The sequence below is a fragment of the Glycine soja genome, chromosome 15 (assembly GCF_004193775.1).
Source record: "Glycine soja cultivar W05 chromosome 15, ASM419377v2, whole genome shotgun sequence".
Classification (NCBI taxonomy): domain Eukaryota; kingdom Viridiplantae; phylum Streptophyta; class Magnoliopsida; order Fabales; family Fabaceae; genus Glycine; species Glycine soja.
In genome coordinates this window covers 7,913,526-7,933,601 of record NC_041016.1, presented here as the reverse complement: position 1 = coordinate 7,933,601, position 20,076 = coordinate 7,913,526, and the positions used below count along the sequence as shown (strand labels likewise).

The window sequence follows — 20,076 nt, the reverse complement described above, 5'->3', positions numbered from 1 at the left end:
ATTACACACTTGTTTTTTAATATGAGTATGCTAACAAATTATATGATATATTTTAAGATAATATCTAGTTATAGTTGGCTTATATACTCCTTCTAAAAAATAAGTATTTTACTAAATTTGTTAACTTAGGCATACACACTTATCTTTTTAGAATCAATATGTTTGCAAATTATACCATTAATCTATATTTTAAGATCATATCTAATTATAACTTTCTAGCATACTCATACTAAAAAAAATAAGTATTTATAAGTTAGCAAATCCTATATATATATCAGATCATATAATTAATTTAAAAAATCAATTTTATTATAAAAAATGATTGTTCAAAAATATTTTTTAAAATGGAAAATAAATTATTCAGATAAAGTTTACTATTATCAAACTGCATGTCAAAAATTCATATCCATAATTAGGACTTTTTTGCGTAAATAATACAAATAAAATAAATATTTATCCAAATAATACAAGTGAAAAAATATTTATATGGATGAATACTTTCTGAACGTGAATAGTTTTTTCTTTGCCTTAGTTTAGAAATTAGTTACCTTCATAACATGATTTTTTTATTTGTTTTGTTATTTATGTTAATTTTTTTATAGTATTCTCTGGTAATCTAATAGTACTATTTTCTTAATCTTTTATACAAAAATATATGCATCTTTCTTAAAAAAATATATTTAATAAGTAAGAAAATTAATAAAAATATGTTGTAAGAAAATTTAAAATGATTTTTTTTTATTTCATTGAGCATGGTTGCTTCTTTATAAGGATATTATATTGCTTTTTTTTTTTTAATTTGCATGTTTCCTAAATATGCATATCCATAGTCTATGCAAGTAAATAATTCTAGTATATATCTTCGCATTTTATGAGTATTTAGATATTTTTTTTCTCAAACATTACTTAATCAAAAATATTTTTCATACCATAATTACAAATGGTAACAAGAAAAATATTTAACTAAATTTAAATACAATATAAATCATATGACAGTTCATATAATATTTTGTTTTAGCTGCATTGAGTTTCATTTAAGAATTTATTTTTTTTAAAAAAAATACTATTCTAAATAAATTATATTTTTATAAATTAATAAAATAAAAAATTAAAACAAAAAAAAACAGTAAATTTTTTTAAAAATCTATCTTTTGACATGTTATGAAATTTGTTCCCGCGATTTCATAGCTGATTCTAAAAAAACAAAAAGAAAACAGTTATGAAATTGATTTCCCCATGGATTAATTTCATAACATCGGTTAACAAAATAATAGGAACCCATTTTTTAAGTTCTGAAACAAAATAAAATGTATCATCCACGTAAATGATTTACTGGATGTATTATTTGAATAAATATATTTTTTTGTATTAATTGGATAAAAAAAAGTCTCATAATTAGAGCCAACTGTTTGGCGTTGGAATAGTGTTAAATACATTAACAGGTGACGGTAGCAAGAGAAAAAGAAAAGAGATACCATCCACTCATGATGGTGACTTTAGTTTAGCCTATCTCATTTAAAGGCTTAGGTTTATTTAGTTTGAATGAAAAAATAGTATATAAAGCATGTAAGAAGCATCATTTTGTATTATGAGATCAATCTGAGGCAGATGATTGCATAAGACTGGTGTATGTTAAGAGTGAATTGTTGAGGATTACCAGTCAACAAATTGAGCATCAGGTTTCTTCTCCTTCTTTTTGCTTTATTTATAAAAAAATATTTCATGCAAGAATATTTGATATTTTTTTTTCAAAGTTCGTTTATGATGTTGCAGAGTGGTGGCTAGGCCATTGCCTTAGGCCTCCTCCAAGCTCTTAATTTATAATAGTTGATCAAGAATTTTTTTTTAAAATGAATTAAAAGAAATATTATATTAATTTTGAAAATTTTAGTAAACATGCATGAATTTGATATTAGTGATCTTAAATTATTTCGTGAAATAAATATAATTAAAAAAATACTCTAAAAAATCAATTACTGTTTTATTAAAAATACTAAATTATATTTTAAAAAATTAATTTATTTTACATGCATGTAATGTTTACATAGTATTATTAATAATACTAGTAATTGTTGTCATTTTTTAAAGAAAATACATTTTTTTTAAAATTAACTTGACATAACCTATATTGTAAAGATATTGATCAAATGAATTCCTATTGATTAAGAATTTTAAATTGCTTAATTATTAAAATTTAATTAACAATTTTTTAAATACAAATTTGACTAAGGTCTAAAAAATTCTAGACATGGTGGGTAGCTTTATGACTCGAGCTTGTAGATTCGTTAGGCAATGACAGATTTTGAGAATATAGGTTTATGCAAGGACAGATTTTGGGATAAGATATGAGAGATAGCAATCATAGCATGGACAGAAATAGGATGAAAGAAAGAGGAGGTACGGGTTCAGTTTCTTATAAAACTTACTTTAGTTATTCTTTAAAAAATTACTTTTTTTCTCTTCTTCATTGAACACATTTAAAAAAATAAAGGATTTAATATATTTTTTTATAAATAAAATGACCAAACTGAAGCTAGTAAATAAATTAAGGGATTAATTTAAACCTTTTAAAAATAAGAATCAAATTAAACCTACAAAATAAATTAGAGGACTATATTAGTAATTAAAAATTTATTCTATTATCTTTAACATTATACTTCAAGATATTTTAATGATTGTAGTACTAATAATTTACATAATAAAAGTATGATATTTACTTTAAGTGTATGTTTTTTTCTTCATTATTTTAAACTTGATGGAAGTAGAGCATGCAATATGAAAAAATATAACAATTAAAACTAAAAATTGTGATTAGAATAATTGATCTATAAATAAAAAATTATAACAAATAAAATTAATTTAAAAATAACATTATGAATAAGAAAAATATATTTTTATCGATAAAATAAAATTAAAATTTATATAAAAATACCATATAAACATATTATTTTGGTTACTTTACGATTACCAACTAGTTTATTAGATAATATTATGAAATACTTATAATTAAATAAGTTAATTTAATATTTTTTAGTCATCAACTAACTTTTATTAGATAATATTTATTTTAGTTGATTTTTAACTACGTTTGCCTACATAACCTAATTTAAAATATCATAGATAAAATTTGCTGATTGAAATGTGCTTAAACTAAAGAGGGGTTTTCACACAGTGCACCAGGAGAGGAAAAATGTGGAGGCTAAAGATAGGGGATGGAGGAAAAAACCCATACATATTCAGTACAAACAATTTTCTGGGCAGGGAAACATGGGAGTTTGATCCCGAGACAAGTACTATTGAGGAGCGAACCCAAGTTAAAGCAGCTTGTGAAAATTTCTATAAAAATCGCTTCAAAACTAGAGCTTGTGGTGATCGACTCTGGCGGTTTCAGGTACCTACTATTACTGTAAATGTAATATAATTATTCTTACTCTAAAGTTTTGCATGAGACTAGAAGATTTGAAAAGATAAAACCTAATAATTACACTATTTTAAGTGCTTTTCAAAATTTCTATATATTGTTTTAGATTTGATCTTCTCAGTTTAATACTCACACTTTCTTTAGAGGAAATACTTACACTTAAATAATGTCATTTGTTAAAGTTATAACAAAGCATAATGTATAGATAAAATAATATAGGATGAAATGTCACCAATATAATTTACACCAACTATTATACCATTCATTAACTATATGGCATGTGAATTTGAATGATCCAACCTTTAATTATAATTAAATATTATCTTAATTAGTTGTGTCAAATTTTATGAAAATTAGACATCAATAAAATCATAATCAAATGATTCATATTTTAGTATATTTTAAAAAGTATATATTACATCAATTTTAATATGTATAAATGAGACATCAAATAATTTTTTATTAATATAAACTTTGGTAGATATGATCCACACCAAAATAACTTTCAATTAGATGAGGAATTTTGAAATAAAATTATTCAATTAAAAGTTATTAATGGTGTAATAGTTGGTGCAATGCTAACTTATATCCACTTATTTATTTTAGGATTAAGTTAGCAATTTATACCTTGAGTGTATTTTAAAGAAATTTGTAGATATAGTTTACTAACTTACTAATTCTAAAAAGAATTAATTAAATTTTTAGTTCATCAACCTTTTCAGATTTCAATTTTTAGTCTCTTAATTTTATGTTCAGTTTTTAGTCTTCCATTAATTTTTCATCAACATTTTTAGTCCCTTTAATTTTTTTTACCTATTTTTAGTCCTTTGTTTATTTTTATTGCTCAAAATATTTCTTTGTTTGCTTATTTTTAGTCCTCCATTTATTATATATTTGAGAATAATTTTGAGGAATAAAAATAAATAAAGAACTAAAAATACTGATAAAAAATTAATGAAAAACTAAAAGTTATCAAAAAAACCTTTAAAAGACCAAAAATTAGAATTTAAAAAGTTGAATGACTAAAAACTTAATTAATCTTTCTAAGAAATAAGTTAATGTAGTTTAACAAACTCTGTGCGCTTTTGCTAACATACATCCATTTGTTTTTTAGAAAAAAAAGTAAGCTAACAAGTTACACATCGAATGTATTGTATTGTAAGATAACTGTAGTTATAAATTAGGGATATTTGCGGTCGGTTCAGATCAATTTTGGTTAAATTCATGACTCAATCCAATCAAATTTGATCAGTTTGATTCTATTCGATTTTCACAATTTTTTTTTGAAACTCAACCCATTCATGAACGGTTTGGTTCAGTTTGGGTCAACGGATTACCCATTTAAATTTGATTTTTTTTCTTAGAACTATTATTTTATATTATAATTAATCCAAATATCCAATACAATTAACAAAATATGATCAAATGTCCGAAAGTAGTAAAATTAATTCATTTAATCATCAACATAATATTTTAAAATAAACTAATACAAATTAAAACAAAATATTCTTCAACGAGATTTACTATAATAGTATGAATCACAATTATTTCCTACAAACTAATTTCTAGCAATAAGCTTTGTTACAACCAGATTTGCTACAATAAGATTTGTTACAACCAAATCTATTGAAACAAATGAACAAAATATAATCCATTGATATTATAAACATGGTAGAAAAAATAAATATGAAAAAAAGTGAAACAAATAAATATACTTAAAAGTAATATCTTAAGAGGTTCTAACACTTATATTTTCAACACTTGGAGTTCCAATATTAACAACATTTAAAGTCAAATCAAACAACTCTAAAAAGTTTGATCGGATCTGTAAATCTAAAATCACAGCTCAACCTATACATGAACCATTTTGATCGGTTCGATTCGATTTCAACCAAAATACATAAATAACTTAATCTAAACTGTTCAATCAGTTTGGGTCAATTTGAGTTCATAAGTAACCTGTACTGTGAACACTCCTATTATAATTTACTAACATAATTAATCCTTTTGAAAATCAAATAGGTGTAAATTAACAATTAACAAATTCCTAATATAATATAACCGAACTGGATCAACCATTGCAATGAAAAGAATAAATATAAGAGATAACGATGTATCTTGTGAGAATGTTTTTTTTATCTAAGAGTGAAAAGAATAAATTTACCATAAATTTTTTCAGTTAAGATTAAAATAAACAGTCATACAAGTTTTTTAAGTGGTAATGTAATTTAATTTATAATTTGACTGCCAATGTATGTTATTATAAAATTTGATGTGATTATATATAGTATGGTTCAATAGATAAAAATATTTTTTTATATAAAATTATCAGACATTGAATTTTTTTAATAACTTATATTGTTGTAATTTGATTTCTGTTCACTATCTATTTTATATAAAAAAATTGACACTTGGGTGTAACAAAACCTTCTTTTTTTGGTACAATAACAAAAGCTAATATAGTCATGATGGAAAAAAAAATAACAAACGATTTATTAAGTTGCCTTTTCAAAAAATATGTTTAACTTATTAAATACACCATTTGCAAAACCAAAATAGCATTGTAATGATATAATATTTATAATTAAAATAAAAATTCATCATTAATTATTAAATTATTTGAGACTCAACTTTATTTGCAATTTTATGGAGTGATATTATCATTAAGAAAATACTAAAATAGATATTCTCATGTGGTACTTCGATAAAGAAAAAGATATGAAACAAATTTATAAAAAACATAAACATTGTACATATAAAAGAATAATGAACAATAAAAAATTTGAGATCTCAAAATTCATTCTAAAGTTATTGGGATAATGAAATTATATATATACTAAGATCCGTTAACATCATGTGTAAAAAAAAACAAGAATATGTATAGCTACGTCGGGGTACGGTGTGCGGAGAATGAGTTAGTGGAAATAAAATCTAAAGATTGTGATATTTTAACATTGGTGGCCTGGTGCCTGAGGGAAACAAAAGCTATTTTTTTTTATAAAAAAATTTATACATGTGTTTGTGTTTTTAGACACACTACTATTTTTGTTTTTTTTTCTTTTATAATTTTTTTTCCTATTATTAATTTGTTTCCTGGCTTTTACAGTTTCTAAGGGAAAAAAATTTCAGACAAACAATAACTAGTGTGAAGATTCAAGATGATGAAGAGATTACAAATGAGAAAACTACCAACACACTGAAGAGGGCTATTCATTACTTGTCAGCACTACAAACTAGTAATGGCTATTGGCCTGCTCAATTTAGTGGTCCTCTCTTTCCAACTGCTCTATTTGTAAGTTCAACTTATTCAAAATATATTGTTTATAATAAAATTATATTTAAATTAGTTATTAAATAAAAAAATAATCATAAAATTAATATATCTTCAATAAATTAATTTATTAAACTTAAAGCATTTCCAATACTATTAATCATAAGATATTCACTTTAGGTATCTTATATTAAAAATGATTTAATGAGTTCTCAGACTATCACGTCATATTTAGACATTCTACGTATAAATTTATTTTAAAGATAATACAATTGAACAATTCATATTTTTTTATTTTTTTATTTGTACTTAATCTTTTTGAAATTAAAATATTAATTTGATGATTTTATTTGATACAATAAAATAATTTTTTATTTGTAAGCAATCTTATCTTTAAGATAAAAAGTTTACTTTTAAGAAATCCTTTCATGTCAAGTAAACTTGTTCCAATGAAACAAAAAAAAAATTATATCTTAAAATAAGATACTCATACCAAAGAGTTCTAACTCGCTTGATTAAGTAGTGTAGATAACTTATTATAAATATTTTATATTTGAGTTCAATTTCTACTATTAAAATGAAAAAAAAAAAGATACTCATAAATATACATTGCTTAAATATGCTCTTACAAATTGCTTCTTTATTTTTAAGATGAACTGATTGGTCAAACTTATTTTAAAGGGATACAGTTTTGTCAATATTTACTTATTCATGAAAAACTCAAATTAAAGTCACTTAAAAATGATAAAGTGTGTCGGTTGCTAAATTTAATTTGAATAAGTAATACAGTTTTTATGGCTGAAATTTTGAAGAAAAAAATTATTATTTCAAATTGATTTACATACCCATCGTTGCCCAATTAACGTATGATTTTAACATGGTAACCAAAAAAATATCAATAATTATGTATGATTCATGGATTTTTTTATTTACAAATCTCGGTCAATTTTGGTTGAACAAATCTATACTGTTTATGGTTGTGAACTAAATTAATATTTAATTGTAAGAATGGACAAAATAATAGCTAGTATGGACTTATTCATTAATAAAATGATTAAATTCTTCCTTATCAAATTAAGAAATAAACATATAAATTTAATTTTTATTGATTGTTATGAGATAAAAAAATAATAAATATAATTTTCTAATTAGAGAGTCCAAATTATGTTCAATAACCAACGTATCATTAGTTTAAGTAAAATTGAGTTTGATTTCATTTAACAAGATTTTAAGTTTGAATCTTGCAAATGAAAAATTATATTTGGAGGAATAAATTCTATGAAAAGTGACTAATCAAATTTTTTGATAGAAATTATTCATTAATAAAATTGATAAATACTTTATACTAATATATATTCACCTAAACAAATTATTTTCAATATTATTTTAATATAATCAATTAAATTCCTTAATAATCATGAAATTAAGATCTCCTATAATGTGAAAAAAAAGGAAAAGGGACAAAAATACATTACATGAGCTCAAATATGTGTAATCATAATTTTTGAACTACACGTTAACCAAATTATCAACTGGTTGATCTAAAAGAACTTTAAACAATATTGACAAATTAATCTTTACAAAATTTTGATAGTTATATGGAAGTGTTTAATATTTGCAATAGAAAATTAGGATTTATTTTGTATTCAAAATATACAACATAGAAAAAAATATATAGATTTGTGTATATGGAAACAACAAATTTTTTCTTCAACAGTGTGCAGACTTGTATTTACACTGAGACTAATATCTAAATTCTAAAGAGCAAACTCCCTTCCTACTTTTTAGGTCTAAAAAACAGTCTTGAATTTTTCTAGTTTGTGTCTAGTATCCTTTGCACTCAGTTAGATGCTTCTATTTATAATGCTAACGAGATATGGATTTAAGAATTTTTTTTTAAAAGAGAGGGTTTATTTAAAATAATTTTATATCTTTTTATTTTTATATTTAAAAATAAAAATTATCTCATATATTTTTATCTTAAGAAGTTTCCTGATATAAGACATCTTATTCTTATTTTATGAATAACTTCTACATTTATAAAATAATACTCTTTGTTTATATTAATTATATTCTTGGTGCTAGCAAAATATATAATAATATTCCACTAAAATATTTATTTGATTAAATTAAATTCTTTAATTTAATTATCAAATAAATTATTTTCTTTTGTAAAGATTGGAACACTCATTCATTTATGATAACCCTGTAGGTTTAATACTAAATCAATTATAATTAATTTACTGATAAGGTAGGGATCTAACAACACTGGATAACATGAAGTAACATCATTTACTCTCAAGAACCAACAAATACAACTCAAGGTTAATTTTAGAGTATAGTATTACTGTCAAATTCTAATAAGTTAACACATTATATTTAATCAATGAATTACTTAAAACTTTTTTCTTCTTTCATTTAATTGTCCTAACCAAGGTCTTAATTCTATCATATAGCTCAAACTCATTACCTAACATTGATGGATTCCTTTTTGATTAATCATTAATTCTATAAGTATTTAGTTATATTCAATATTCATTTAACTAGTGTTGTAAGATGTTAGGTGTTCAAAATTAAAATATAACAAATAACTTGTTAATTATTATGATAATCTCAAGTAAAAGGAAACTATTATATAGAACTTTCTATTGACATATCAAGGTAATATTAATTATTATGAATTTTCAATTAAGTCAGTTCAATGATGACATCCACATATGCATCATCTATATATATAATTTAATAAATGAGATCTATTAACCTTTACCAAATAAAGACCATTACATATATATTGATCTATCCAGATTATTGATATCATATTCACAATAATCTTACGATCAAGAACAATTTAGATTAAAATTATAAAAGACTTATTTCTCATTATCATAATCTTTATCATGGTAACAAGTTTCTAATTTTAATCAATGACTTGTCAAATTAATAATTTAATAAAAAAATAAATATGATAATAAAATAAAAAATAATTCTTTACTAAAATTCATAACATGATAAATTGGATCTTAGACATACATATTTATCCCAACATATTCTCTAAAAGTTGAAGTTTGTAATGCTAACACACTATTTAACATTATTTTTACTTACTTAAAATACTCCAGGTCATGTGTATGTACATTACAGGACATCTTGACTCTATATTTCCAGAAGAGTATCGCAAAGAGATTCTTCGTTACATTTATTTTCACCAGGTACACTTGTTAAATTTCAATATGATACCATGTTGAAGGAGAAAAGAAAGAAAATTATATACAATGTTAAATTTTTACCATTTTTTTTCTTTTGTAAGAAATATTGTAGCTTCATTTATTTATAACTAGCTCATCATTTTGCTTAACCATAAAATTTGAAATTTTTCATCACAACAATAAGCAATTAATACTAAAATTTACTTTCATTTGAAGAATGAAGATGGAGGTTGGGGACTAAATATAGATGGTCACAGCACCATGTTTTCTACTACACTCAATTACATATGCATGCGTATTTTGGGAGAAGGACCGAATGGAGGTCATAACAATGCTTGTGCTAAAGCAAGAAAATGGATTCATGATCATGGTAGTGTAACACATATACCTTCATGGGGAAAATTTTGGCTTTCGGTAAGCTATTTCTATTTTAAGTTAATTAATACACAAATATGCATGCTAGCTACTAATTTAAACAATCTTATAGGTACTTGGTGTAGTTGATTGGTGTGGAAGTAACCCTTTGCCCCCAGAGTTTTGGATCCTTCCTACTTTTTCCCCAATGCATCCAGGTTGAATGATTTAATTTTGATTTGTTACTCATTGTGTAACAATACATAAATGAGTTTGAGTATACAATTAATACTTAATTATTGATTGATGAATATTTATTATATCTCATTTTTACCTTAAACAATGCAGCTAAAATGTGGTGCTATTGTCGATTGATATATATGCCCATGTCTTACTTATATGGAAAAAAATTTGTGGGTTCAATAACGCCATTAGTCTTAAACTTGAGAGAAGAACTCTTTACTCAACCTTACGATGAAAATAGTTGGAAGAAAGCACGTCACAAATGTGCAAAGGTACGAGACATTGGATCCTTAAAATATGTGCATTTTTAAATTCACAAAAAATATGAAATATAATTTATAATATTTAGAACAATAGAATAAAATGCTTAGTTAGTTCAATTAAAACAAAAATAGAAAAAATAGAAAAAAAAGACATTGTTGTAAAGAAGACACATAAACATAATTAAATTTTAAAGAAACACATGTCACTCTAATATATATATAACCATTATAAAAGGAATGAACTCTAATTAACTCAAATATAATCAAAATTAACTAATTTTTTAGTTAATTAAGAAAGCTTAATATCATTTGATTCTACTAATTATGTTTAAAAAATAAACTATTTTTCTAACATGTTTTTTTTTTATTGGAATATGATATCAAGAATAAAAAAGAATCATTGAAAATAGAATATCAATTAATTAATTGAAGGAATTTTTTGGAATAGTACCATTAAAGTAATTAAATTTGACTTATATATGAGTTTAAACTTGTTCTTTGTTGCTAATAATTGAGTCCGGATGGGTTAAATATGTATAAATTAACTACAACGAGAATGCATATGTAAAATGTTTATGACAATAAATGTTAATTGTTTGTTTTATATATTGCAGGAAGATCTTTACTATCCTCATCCTTGGATACAAGATCTAATATGGGATAGTTTGTATTTGTTCGTTGAGCCACTCCTTACACGTTGGCCTTTGAACAAGTTGATCAGAGAAAAGGCACTTCAAGTAACAATGAAGCATATTCATTATGAAAATGAAAATAGTCGATATTTAGATATGGCGTGCGTGGAAAAGGTATGCTACATAAATACTAAAACATATTATTTTCCAATATATGTTAATTGAAATGTTACTAACATTTTTATTTTTTTCTTAATTGCACTTTTTTATCCTTTACTATAGTCATTTCTTGAATTTGGTCCCCTCATCTTTTTTTTTTAATCTATCCCTCCATTATATCTAATTATGTAAATTTGGATTATCTATTAACTTGTCATCCAATATTTAAAAGAAATGTTGATGCAACAATAAGGTATTGAGGTGGATATGTATAATGTAGTAGAGTATCACATCAACATTTTTGTTAAATATTAGATATCAAATTAATATATTGACAAGAGTTACTCCATTAAAATAGTGGAGGAGGGGGAAAATTCACAAAAAATTAGGAAAATTAAATTTGAGAAATGACAATAATAGGAGACAAAAAATGTAATTAAGCATTTAGTTTTTCTACAAAGAGAATTTTGTCAAACATGCCACTAACATATTGGTATTTTAGAGTTTATGTATGCTTGCTTGTTGGGTGGAAGATCCAAATGGGGATGCTTTCAAGAAGCATCTTGCACGGATTCCAGATTATTTTTGGGTTTCAGAAGATGGAATGATCGTGCAGGTAAATATATTGGATTGTCAGAATTCTTAGTGCATACATTGTAATACTTGAATATAAATTAATCAATACCATATTATAACAATAATAATAAGTAACCATAAATGAAATATAATAATGATAATTAGTAAGGTACATTGACTAATGCATTTGTTTTTATAATGCAGCCCGTAATTGGTAGTCAAGCATGGGATATAAGCTTCATTGTTCAAGCTCTACTTGCTACAGATCTAATTGAGGAATTTGGTCCCACACTTGCGAAAGCACATGACTTCATCAAGAAATCTCAGGTCAACTTAAGTTTCACAATAAAAATACGATAAGATCACAATTTTTTAAATAGTTTTCAATAGATTAACAACAATTTGTGTACGTTATATCTATCAAGCAAAAATGAATTGACGTTCTAGTATCTCAGCTCACAGACAATCTTCCAGGAGATTTTAAGAGTATGTATCGTCATATTTCTAAAGGAGCATGGACCTTTTCTCACAAAGACGATGGATGGCAACTTTCTGATTCCACTGCAGAATGTTTAAAGGTACTAACTACATGGATCTCAAACATCAATATTAATAAAGTTCATGAACAACATATACTTGTTAACTAACTAATTACTTATCCCATTTTCAGTGTTGTCTGCTTTTATCAATGATGCCACAAGAGATTGTGGGGGAAAAAATGGAACCTGAAAAATTATATGATTCCGTCGATTTCATATTGTCACTTCAAGTGAGTATTATTAAATCCATGTTAATATGCTTTCAATTGATTCATTAAATAATCAATTGTCCTTCTCCTTAATTACTATTTTTTTTATATCCTATATACTTTTGTACTATGGATATGAAAAATAAAAAATTGTCCAACACATTAGTTAATTGATCACCTATTGGGATATTGGTAAGAGTACTAAATTGTTCAAGTAACAAAGTTATAAGTTAAGTCATTTCCACAATAACTTGTGCAATACTTGGGTAACAATAATAAATTATGCATACCATGAAGGTTTGAGTATCAAAGTAACCAAAATAAAGATAGATGTAGAAAATTAAAGAGTTTAAAGTAAGTAAAGTGGTTTGAGAATTTTGTTGAACACTTGGCAGACACAGAAAAATGGGTTGTCACTATTGGATGATATTGTCGGGATTTAATCGTTATACTTTTCTAACATATAATTATTAATTACTTCTATTAATTTAAGACTATGTTATCATTAATCCAAAAATTATTCTAACCTTAATACCTTAAGCGAAAAAACTTTAATCTCTTGATTCCATTATCAATCCCTTAACTAGTCTAATCAAGCAACTTGCATTAAAAATAATTTTAATGATGACCAATAACCTTTATGTTATCCCTAGATGTAATGGTTATCATTTGTCTTCTTCAATTCACAATTCAATTGAAATTTCCAAAACAATTGAATAAATAGGATCATCCAATTAGGTGATTGAATTAAGAACAAGCAAAAAGCACAAAAAAAGAACAATAAAAACCTGTACTAAATAAGAAAAATAACAATTACATAGAAGTAGTAGTCTAATTACATTAAACCCCAATGGGAATGAATGCAACTACCCATACCCATAGAAATTGCGTAAAGAACAATCAGAGTAAAGTCTTTAAGCATAGATGCCTCCACACTATCTTTCTCTAACCTTTGGAATGCTTTTTGTATCTTTGAGTGTATTTGTTTCACGGATTAAAAGTGCATTCCCAGAAATGTACACATGAGAATGTAATATGCTCATGTTTGTTATAAGTTTTTAAAAAGTATTCTCAAATTATTGATTCCGGTGAATATTTATAACTTTCTTTTTACCATGATTTCTTATATTTCTATTTTTATGAGTAATGAGTAACTTATATTTTCACGAGAATATGAGAAGTTATTGTCTAATATACATGTATCCATGGTTATCAAACTCTCGAGTTAACTCACTAACTCTTACGAGTCCACTTGTCCTCTGCGTGTTGACTTTTGAGTAAACTTTTTTTTAGTAGACTCTGGGTAAACTCTATAAATTCTAAGTAAATTCGGTAAACTCTCGAGTTTACTACCGAGTCAACAAGTTAGCAAGTTAAAAAAATTAGATCAAAATGTAAGTTATTTTTTATTGTTTTCTGTTTAGCATTCAACATACCTTCATTTAGGATGTTATTCTCAAATACAAATTTCTTACATTTAATAATATCAAACTTTTATTCTCTAATAACATCAAATCCTTGATGAGAATGATTTACCACTACTCTAACCTCTACAAGTTATTATCTAGTAGTGATGTATTATTACTATACTTGGTTATTTAAATATTTTGAACTTTATGATTTACTATTTTGCTTTATTATATTATTGAAATGTTTAATTAGTATGTTATTTATAGATATTTTATTATTATTTTTATATGAAGTAGACTCTTACGAGTCTACGAGTTGAATCTATGAAATTCTCACAAGTATGTGTAAACTCTTGAGTTTGATAACCTTTCATGTATCTTTCATTTTTATTTAAATAATTTGAAAATTTAAAAATTATTCCAGAGAATATTGAAATGTAATCTCACACACATATTTAAAATACTCAAAATACTCAGAAATGATATTTCTGTGTTATATTTCTGGGATAACATTCCTAGGAATGAAAAAAAAATCCATGAAATAAACGCCCCTTAAGATTTGTACCCTCTTTCTAAGTTATAGGCCTTTCATATCATATTAGTTACATTAGTTTGGTTTGTTTGAGAAGCTCACTTAACCAAGTAAAATAGGGCTTGCTTAAGCAAGCACAACAGAAATTGAAGCCTTCATAAATGTGGCTCGCTTAAGCTAGGTTAATGATTTTTTTAGGGTCCAAACGCAAGGTTCACTTAATCGAGTGAGCATGACTTGCTTAGGCAAGTTCAGTGACTCAAGGGACCTTCAACTTCCATCATTCAACGAACACGCTCTTATAGCTCTCCAAAAATGATTAGTGAAATTCCTTCAAAACAAACAAAAAAAAGTAAAGATAAAATGGAAAAGGTGTAGAAACTAAATTTCTAACTTGAAAACAATTTTATTCTAAATTTAACTAAACAAGATACGAACATAATTCAAAAGCACAAGACATATATAATAATTCCACTAACAATATAAAAGAATATTTATTATTGAAAGTGAGATAGTCTCCACTTACACCTTTTTTCTTTAAAAAAATATGCCATATCATCTTACTTCTTTTCAAGTTTTATTATAAAAATCTTAAATTTTTTACTATTGAACTTTTATGGTTATGTTAGGATTTTCCTTTTTTACATTTACTTTTTTTTTACTTTAAATTTATTTTTTGACTCCTCAAATTTTAGTTGCATATAATTTCATCAAATTAATTTATTTCAAATATTCATTTTTCCTACAAATCTTATTTACTTATTTCAAATTAGTAAATAATAGTATAATATCTTAAGAATAATTTAGTATTTTAGTCTATTCTTTCTAATGTCATTTTTAAGTTCTTTTCATTTAAAGTTTAAAGTTTTAAATTAAGTATGCATATCATTAAATGTAATTTAAAATATTTTTAAATTTAACAAAAAAACTACCTTCTATTTAATTTGGTTGTATATGATTCAATTTTGACACAACCTCAATTTTGATTACTATAGAGTAAAAATGGAGGTATACCTGCGTGGGAGCCAGTAAGATCTCAAAAATGGTTGGAAGTAAGTGTTACATTGATGGACAATACAATGCACATAAATTCACTAATTGATGAAATATATTTGCTACTAATGTCTAACGTTAATGGATTGGTTATTTTTGTCATCAATTTGTAGCGACTAAATCCCACGGAATTTTATGCTGACTTAATAATTGAGAATGACTATGTTGAATGCACAGGATCGGCAATTCAAAGTTTAGTGTTTTTCAAAAGTCTATATCCAGAGTATAGGAAGAAAGAGATAGAGAATTTCATTAACAAAGCAGTACAATTCCTTGAAGATGAACAATCAACTGATGGTTCTTGGTCTGGTAAGTGGGGAGTTTACTCCACTTATTCTTCCTGGTTTGCACTTCGAGGTCTAGCTGCAGCTGGCAAGACTTATACAAATTGTGTTACCATTCGCAAAGCTGTGAAATTTCTACTTTCAATACAGACTGAAGATGGTGGTTGGGGAGAGAGTTATCTTTCAGGCGCAAAAAATGTTTGTAATTAAATGATTATAGTTTCCTTCAAATTCAATGTTAAGAAGTATAAAAGAAGTATTATTAATATTTTCTTAATGAATAAATGTGTATAATGTAGACGTACGTACCTCTTGAAGGAAATCGATCAAATGTCGTACAAACAGCTTGGGCTCTAATGGCTCTAATTCATGCTGGGCAGGTATTGTTTTAATATGTGCATGTGAAATAGATTACAGGTCCACTTCACCGTATCTTGGATTAAAACATGATTTTCTTATACGCGTTTCAAAATAAATGTATTTCTTATCCTTTTTTTTAATATATGTAGGCTGAGAAAGATCCAACTCCTATTCACAATGCAGCAAAGTTACTCATCAATTCTCAGCTTGAAGATGGTGATTGGCCTCAACAGGTACCTCTCAAATCTCGATCCTTGATAATACAGTTGTTACTAATGTGTATGCTTTGTTAATAGTAGCAACAATTAAATATTTAGCAATCAAATAAATATAAATACAATTAAATAATTTTTTTTAAAAGCTAAAGATTATATTTATTAAATAATAGAATGGACAGTTACAAATCTAGGTCTTACAACCAAAACTTTGTGAATAAGCCACATTGTCAGAATGTGTGTTTGTGAAAAACGAATATTATAAATCTAGGTCTTAGAACAATACATGAATGAACAACATTAAAAGTTGGTTAGTAGTCACATGATTACTTTAAAAAGTTATATGCATTCATATTTTAATTTTCATCATTCAAAGATTTTTTTTTAACAGCCAACAAAACAATATATTAATAATAGGTAAAGGGGTACCAAACCCATATAATAAAAAAAAACAGATAACAGTATCCATCTGCAAAGATATACCTCCCAATGATTACACTATATTTATGAGACAGAAGAGGCACCATAAATGTAGTACTATAGCCATCATGTATTCCAAGACTAAGTACAGTACAAATTCAGTGAAATAATAACTAGCTCTGTTATAGAAATTGCCATCCGAAAAGGAGCCAAATGGTGCTCTCCACCACCTAAAACCAAACTGTTATGCCGTCCCCGTGAGAGCAAAAGGAAAGTTATTTTTTCCATAAGACAGTTGAAGGTTGGCAATCCAAGTAAAAAAAACAGTAGTTGAAGAAGTTCTGTTTGGCTTTTAAATTTGATTTAATGATTCAAACTTATAGTTCCCATTTCTCACAAAAACTAGCCAGAATTCTCATTTGATGCGCTTCCTATATATGTGGGATAGGATCAATTTACATCAGATGTCAAACTTTTACACTTATACGACTTAATAACTTTTTATAGATATTATAAAATCAATCAATTCAAACCATTCGATCATATTTCATATTCTCTTTACAATTATGTATATATAAAGCTTCAAACAAGTTAGGCATTTGTTTATATGTTATCTAACAATGGACATTTAATTAATTATATTTTAAATAGCATATTATCCATAATTTATGTAGTGTCATGAAGTAGCAATTGGTTTTTGATTTATAAAAAATTTATAAGCTTGATCTACTTTATATTATTTGTGTGTGTGTTGATTTATTGTAACAGTACACTAATTGTACTTAGTAATTGATTTGAAATTGATGCATTGAAATTGAGTTTCTATTTTTAATTCTTGGTTGTAACTTATTTATTGTAGGAAGTCACAGGATTATTCTTGAAGACAGGCGCATTACACTACCCGCTCTATAGAAATTATTTTCCAATGTGGGCTTTGAGTGAATATCGTAAAAAAGTTATGTTGCCTTGTACTGCTGCTTAACTTGACCTCAAAAAGACAGTACCATATATCAATAAAGAATCCAACAGATAAAATCAAACAAGTTGTTGATTGAGTTTCATAATAATATGTTTATTCCTATTATTATATTTTTATAATTCTGAAACAATTATTCTGTATCATAGATTGCAAAAATAAAAGCCTATTAATTGTTTGTATCCAACAAAGATATATAATAAAATTACATGTTTAAATTTATTTGAAGTTTCAAATCTATACGTGGTTTATGGTAAACTTTTATAAAAGCATGGTTCCACCACAGACATGAATTTTGGACTTAACTTAGAACAAAGACAAATATTTTCATGACTAAAGACTTGTTGATGACGTCTAAATCTAATTAGATCTCAAATTGATATGTGAGAGACCATGAAAAAATATTTTGAGGACATATTTAATATTATTTTTTTGTCCTATAATATTTTTTTACTGTTTAAAGTATTATATCAAATAATTTAAGGATTAAAAATAAAATAAGCATAATTTAGCATGATTAAAAAAAAATTTACAAGGACAAAAAAATTAAATTACAAGAACAAAAAATATTTAAATCATTAAAATACTTTAAAATAAGGTGACAATTTTTTTATGACTCCACCATAAGATCCCAAATTAATTACTCCTTTTCTAAAATTCTCAAATAATTGATATAGTCTTTAAGGAAATATTTTGAGAAATAACAAGAGATAACTAAGCATTTATATTAATTTTAGAATTTAATAATAAAAATTATCATCTGTATGACTGATATTTTTGTAAAAATTAATAAAATCATTATAAATAATAACTTATGATTAATAAAATTATTATAAATAGTAATTATGATCGGATGATAATATAAAATAATTTCTTCTTAATTTTATTAGTGTGTGAAATCGGAAATAATTCAATTAATAATATTAATTTTTGTGTGGTTTGATGAGTTGATTATTTTGATCAATTTAAGAGCTCAACATTTTATACATGATGGAATACACACATATGCGTGTGTTTTAATGGGGAGGATGCACTTGTCTTGTCGTTCACGTGAATTCGATGAGCATGGAAGAGGAAAAGCACGAGTGAATGGTCTTGAACAACTGAGAACCTAGGATAAAAGCCACATGCAATTAGTCCAATATCTTTCATAAAACTAGCTTATCTGCTAGTCAAAGTTTATAAGTTATAAGTTAAAAGTTAAAAAAATTATAAGATAACTAATTTAATTAAAGTGTCTGATAAGACTAATTATAAATATTAAATGATTTATAAGTTATAAGTTAAAAGTTAAAAAAATTATAAGATAATTGATTTAATTAAAGTGTTTGATAAGATTAATTATAAATATTAAATAATATAAAATGATATATTTAATATTTTTTATATTTGAATTTATTTTTAATAACTTATATTCTTAAAAAGTAGGATAATAAATTTTTAATTTTATATTATAAGAAAATGATAAACATTAAGTGATTTTACACATATTGTTTAAACTCAATTTTTTCATTTTTTGAAAAAGTAAAATTAAATTAAATAAATTTTATTAGAATTATATTGTTTAAAATTATTTTTTACATTTAAACACTTTATTGATAATATAATTTTTAAAAAATAAAGTGTTTTTCTTTATAATTTTTTAAAATATTTTTTCTATTTATACAATAATAACTTAGATGTGTACATCTTTTATTTGCATAACTATTAAACATGATACTATTGAGATCTTCTATCCAAAACTAATCATATATATTTAAAATTCCTTTTAATGAAGGTGTGATGATGACAATTAATGAGTTGAATTGTCATGTGTGCCTGTACTAATAATAAATTAGATAAGATGAATTTTCCAAATAATAAAAAAGAGATTTTTTAAATTGAATAAAAGGACAAAATAAATATTCCAATAAAATAACAAGGATAAATTTGAGAACAAAAAAAAGTTAGTAAC

General features: G+C 24.8%; 1 protein-coding gene across 2 annotated transcripts; it reads left to right on the top strand.

Moving 5' to 3' along the window:
- Positions 1 to 1,547: 1,547 nt before the first annotated feature.
- Positions 1,548 to 18,304, top strand: LOC114386344 (beta-amyrin synthase-like). 2 transcript variants are annotated; one of them, XM_028346335.1, is made up of 18 exons: positions 1,581 to 1,679; positions 2,315 to 2,397; positions 3,173 to 3,391; positions 6,528 to 6,713; positions 9,812 to 9,901; positions 10,115 to 10,312; positions 10,386 to 10,470; positions 10,601 to 10,767; positions 11,373 to 11,564; positions 12,052 to 12,165; positions 12,330 to 12,452; positions 12,581 to 12,703; positions 12,796 to 12,894; positions 15,810 to 15,866; positions 15,981 to 16,349; positions 16,451 to 16,531; positions 16,661 to 16,744; positions 18,006 to 18,304. In XM_028346335.1, the coding sequence occupies exons 3-18, from the start codon at positions 3,191 to 3,193 to the stop codon at positions 18,126 to 18,128; spliced, it is 2,292 nt and encodes a 763-aa protein (XP_028202136.1). In that variant the 5' UTR covers positions 1,581 to 1,679; positions 2,315 to 2,397; positions 3,173 to 3,190; the 3' UTR covers positions 18,129 to 18,304. The 2 variants fall into 2 exon arrangements, with proteins under 2 accessions (XP_028202135.1, XP_028202136.1); XM_028346334.1 differs by lacking the exon at positions 2,315 to 2,397 and having other exon boundaries at positions 1,548 to 1,679.
- The last annotated feature ends 1,772 nt before the right edge of the window (positions 18,305 to 20,076 follow it).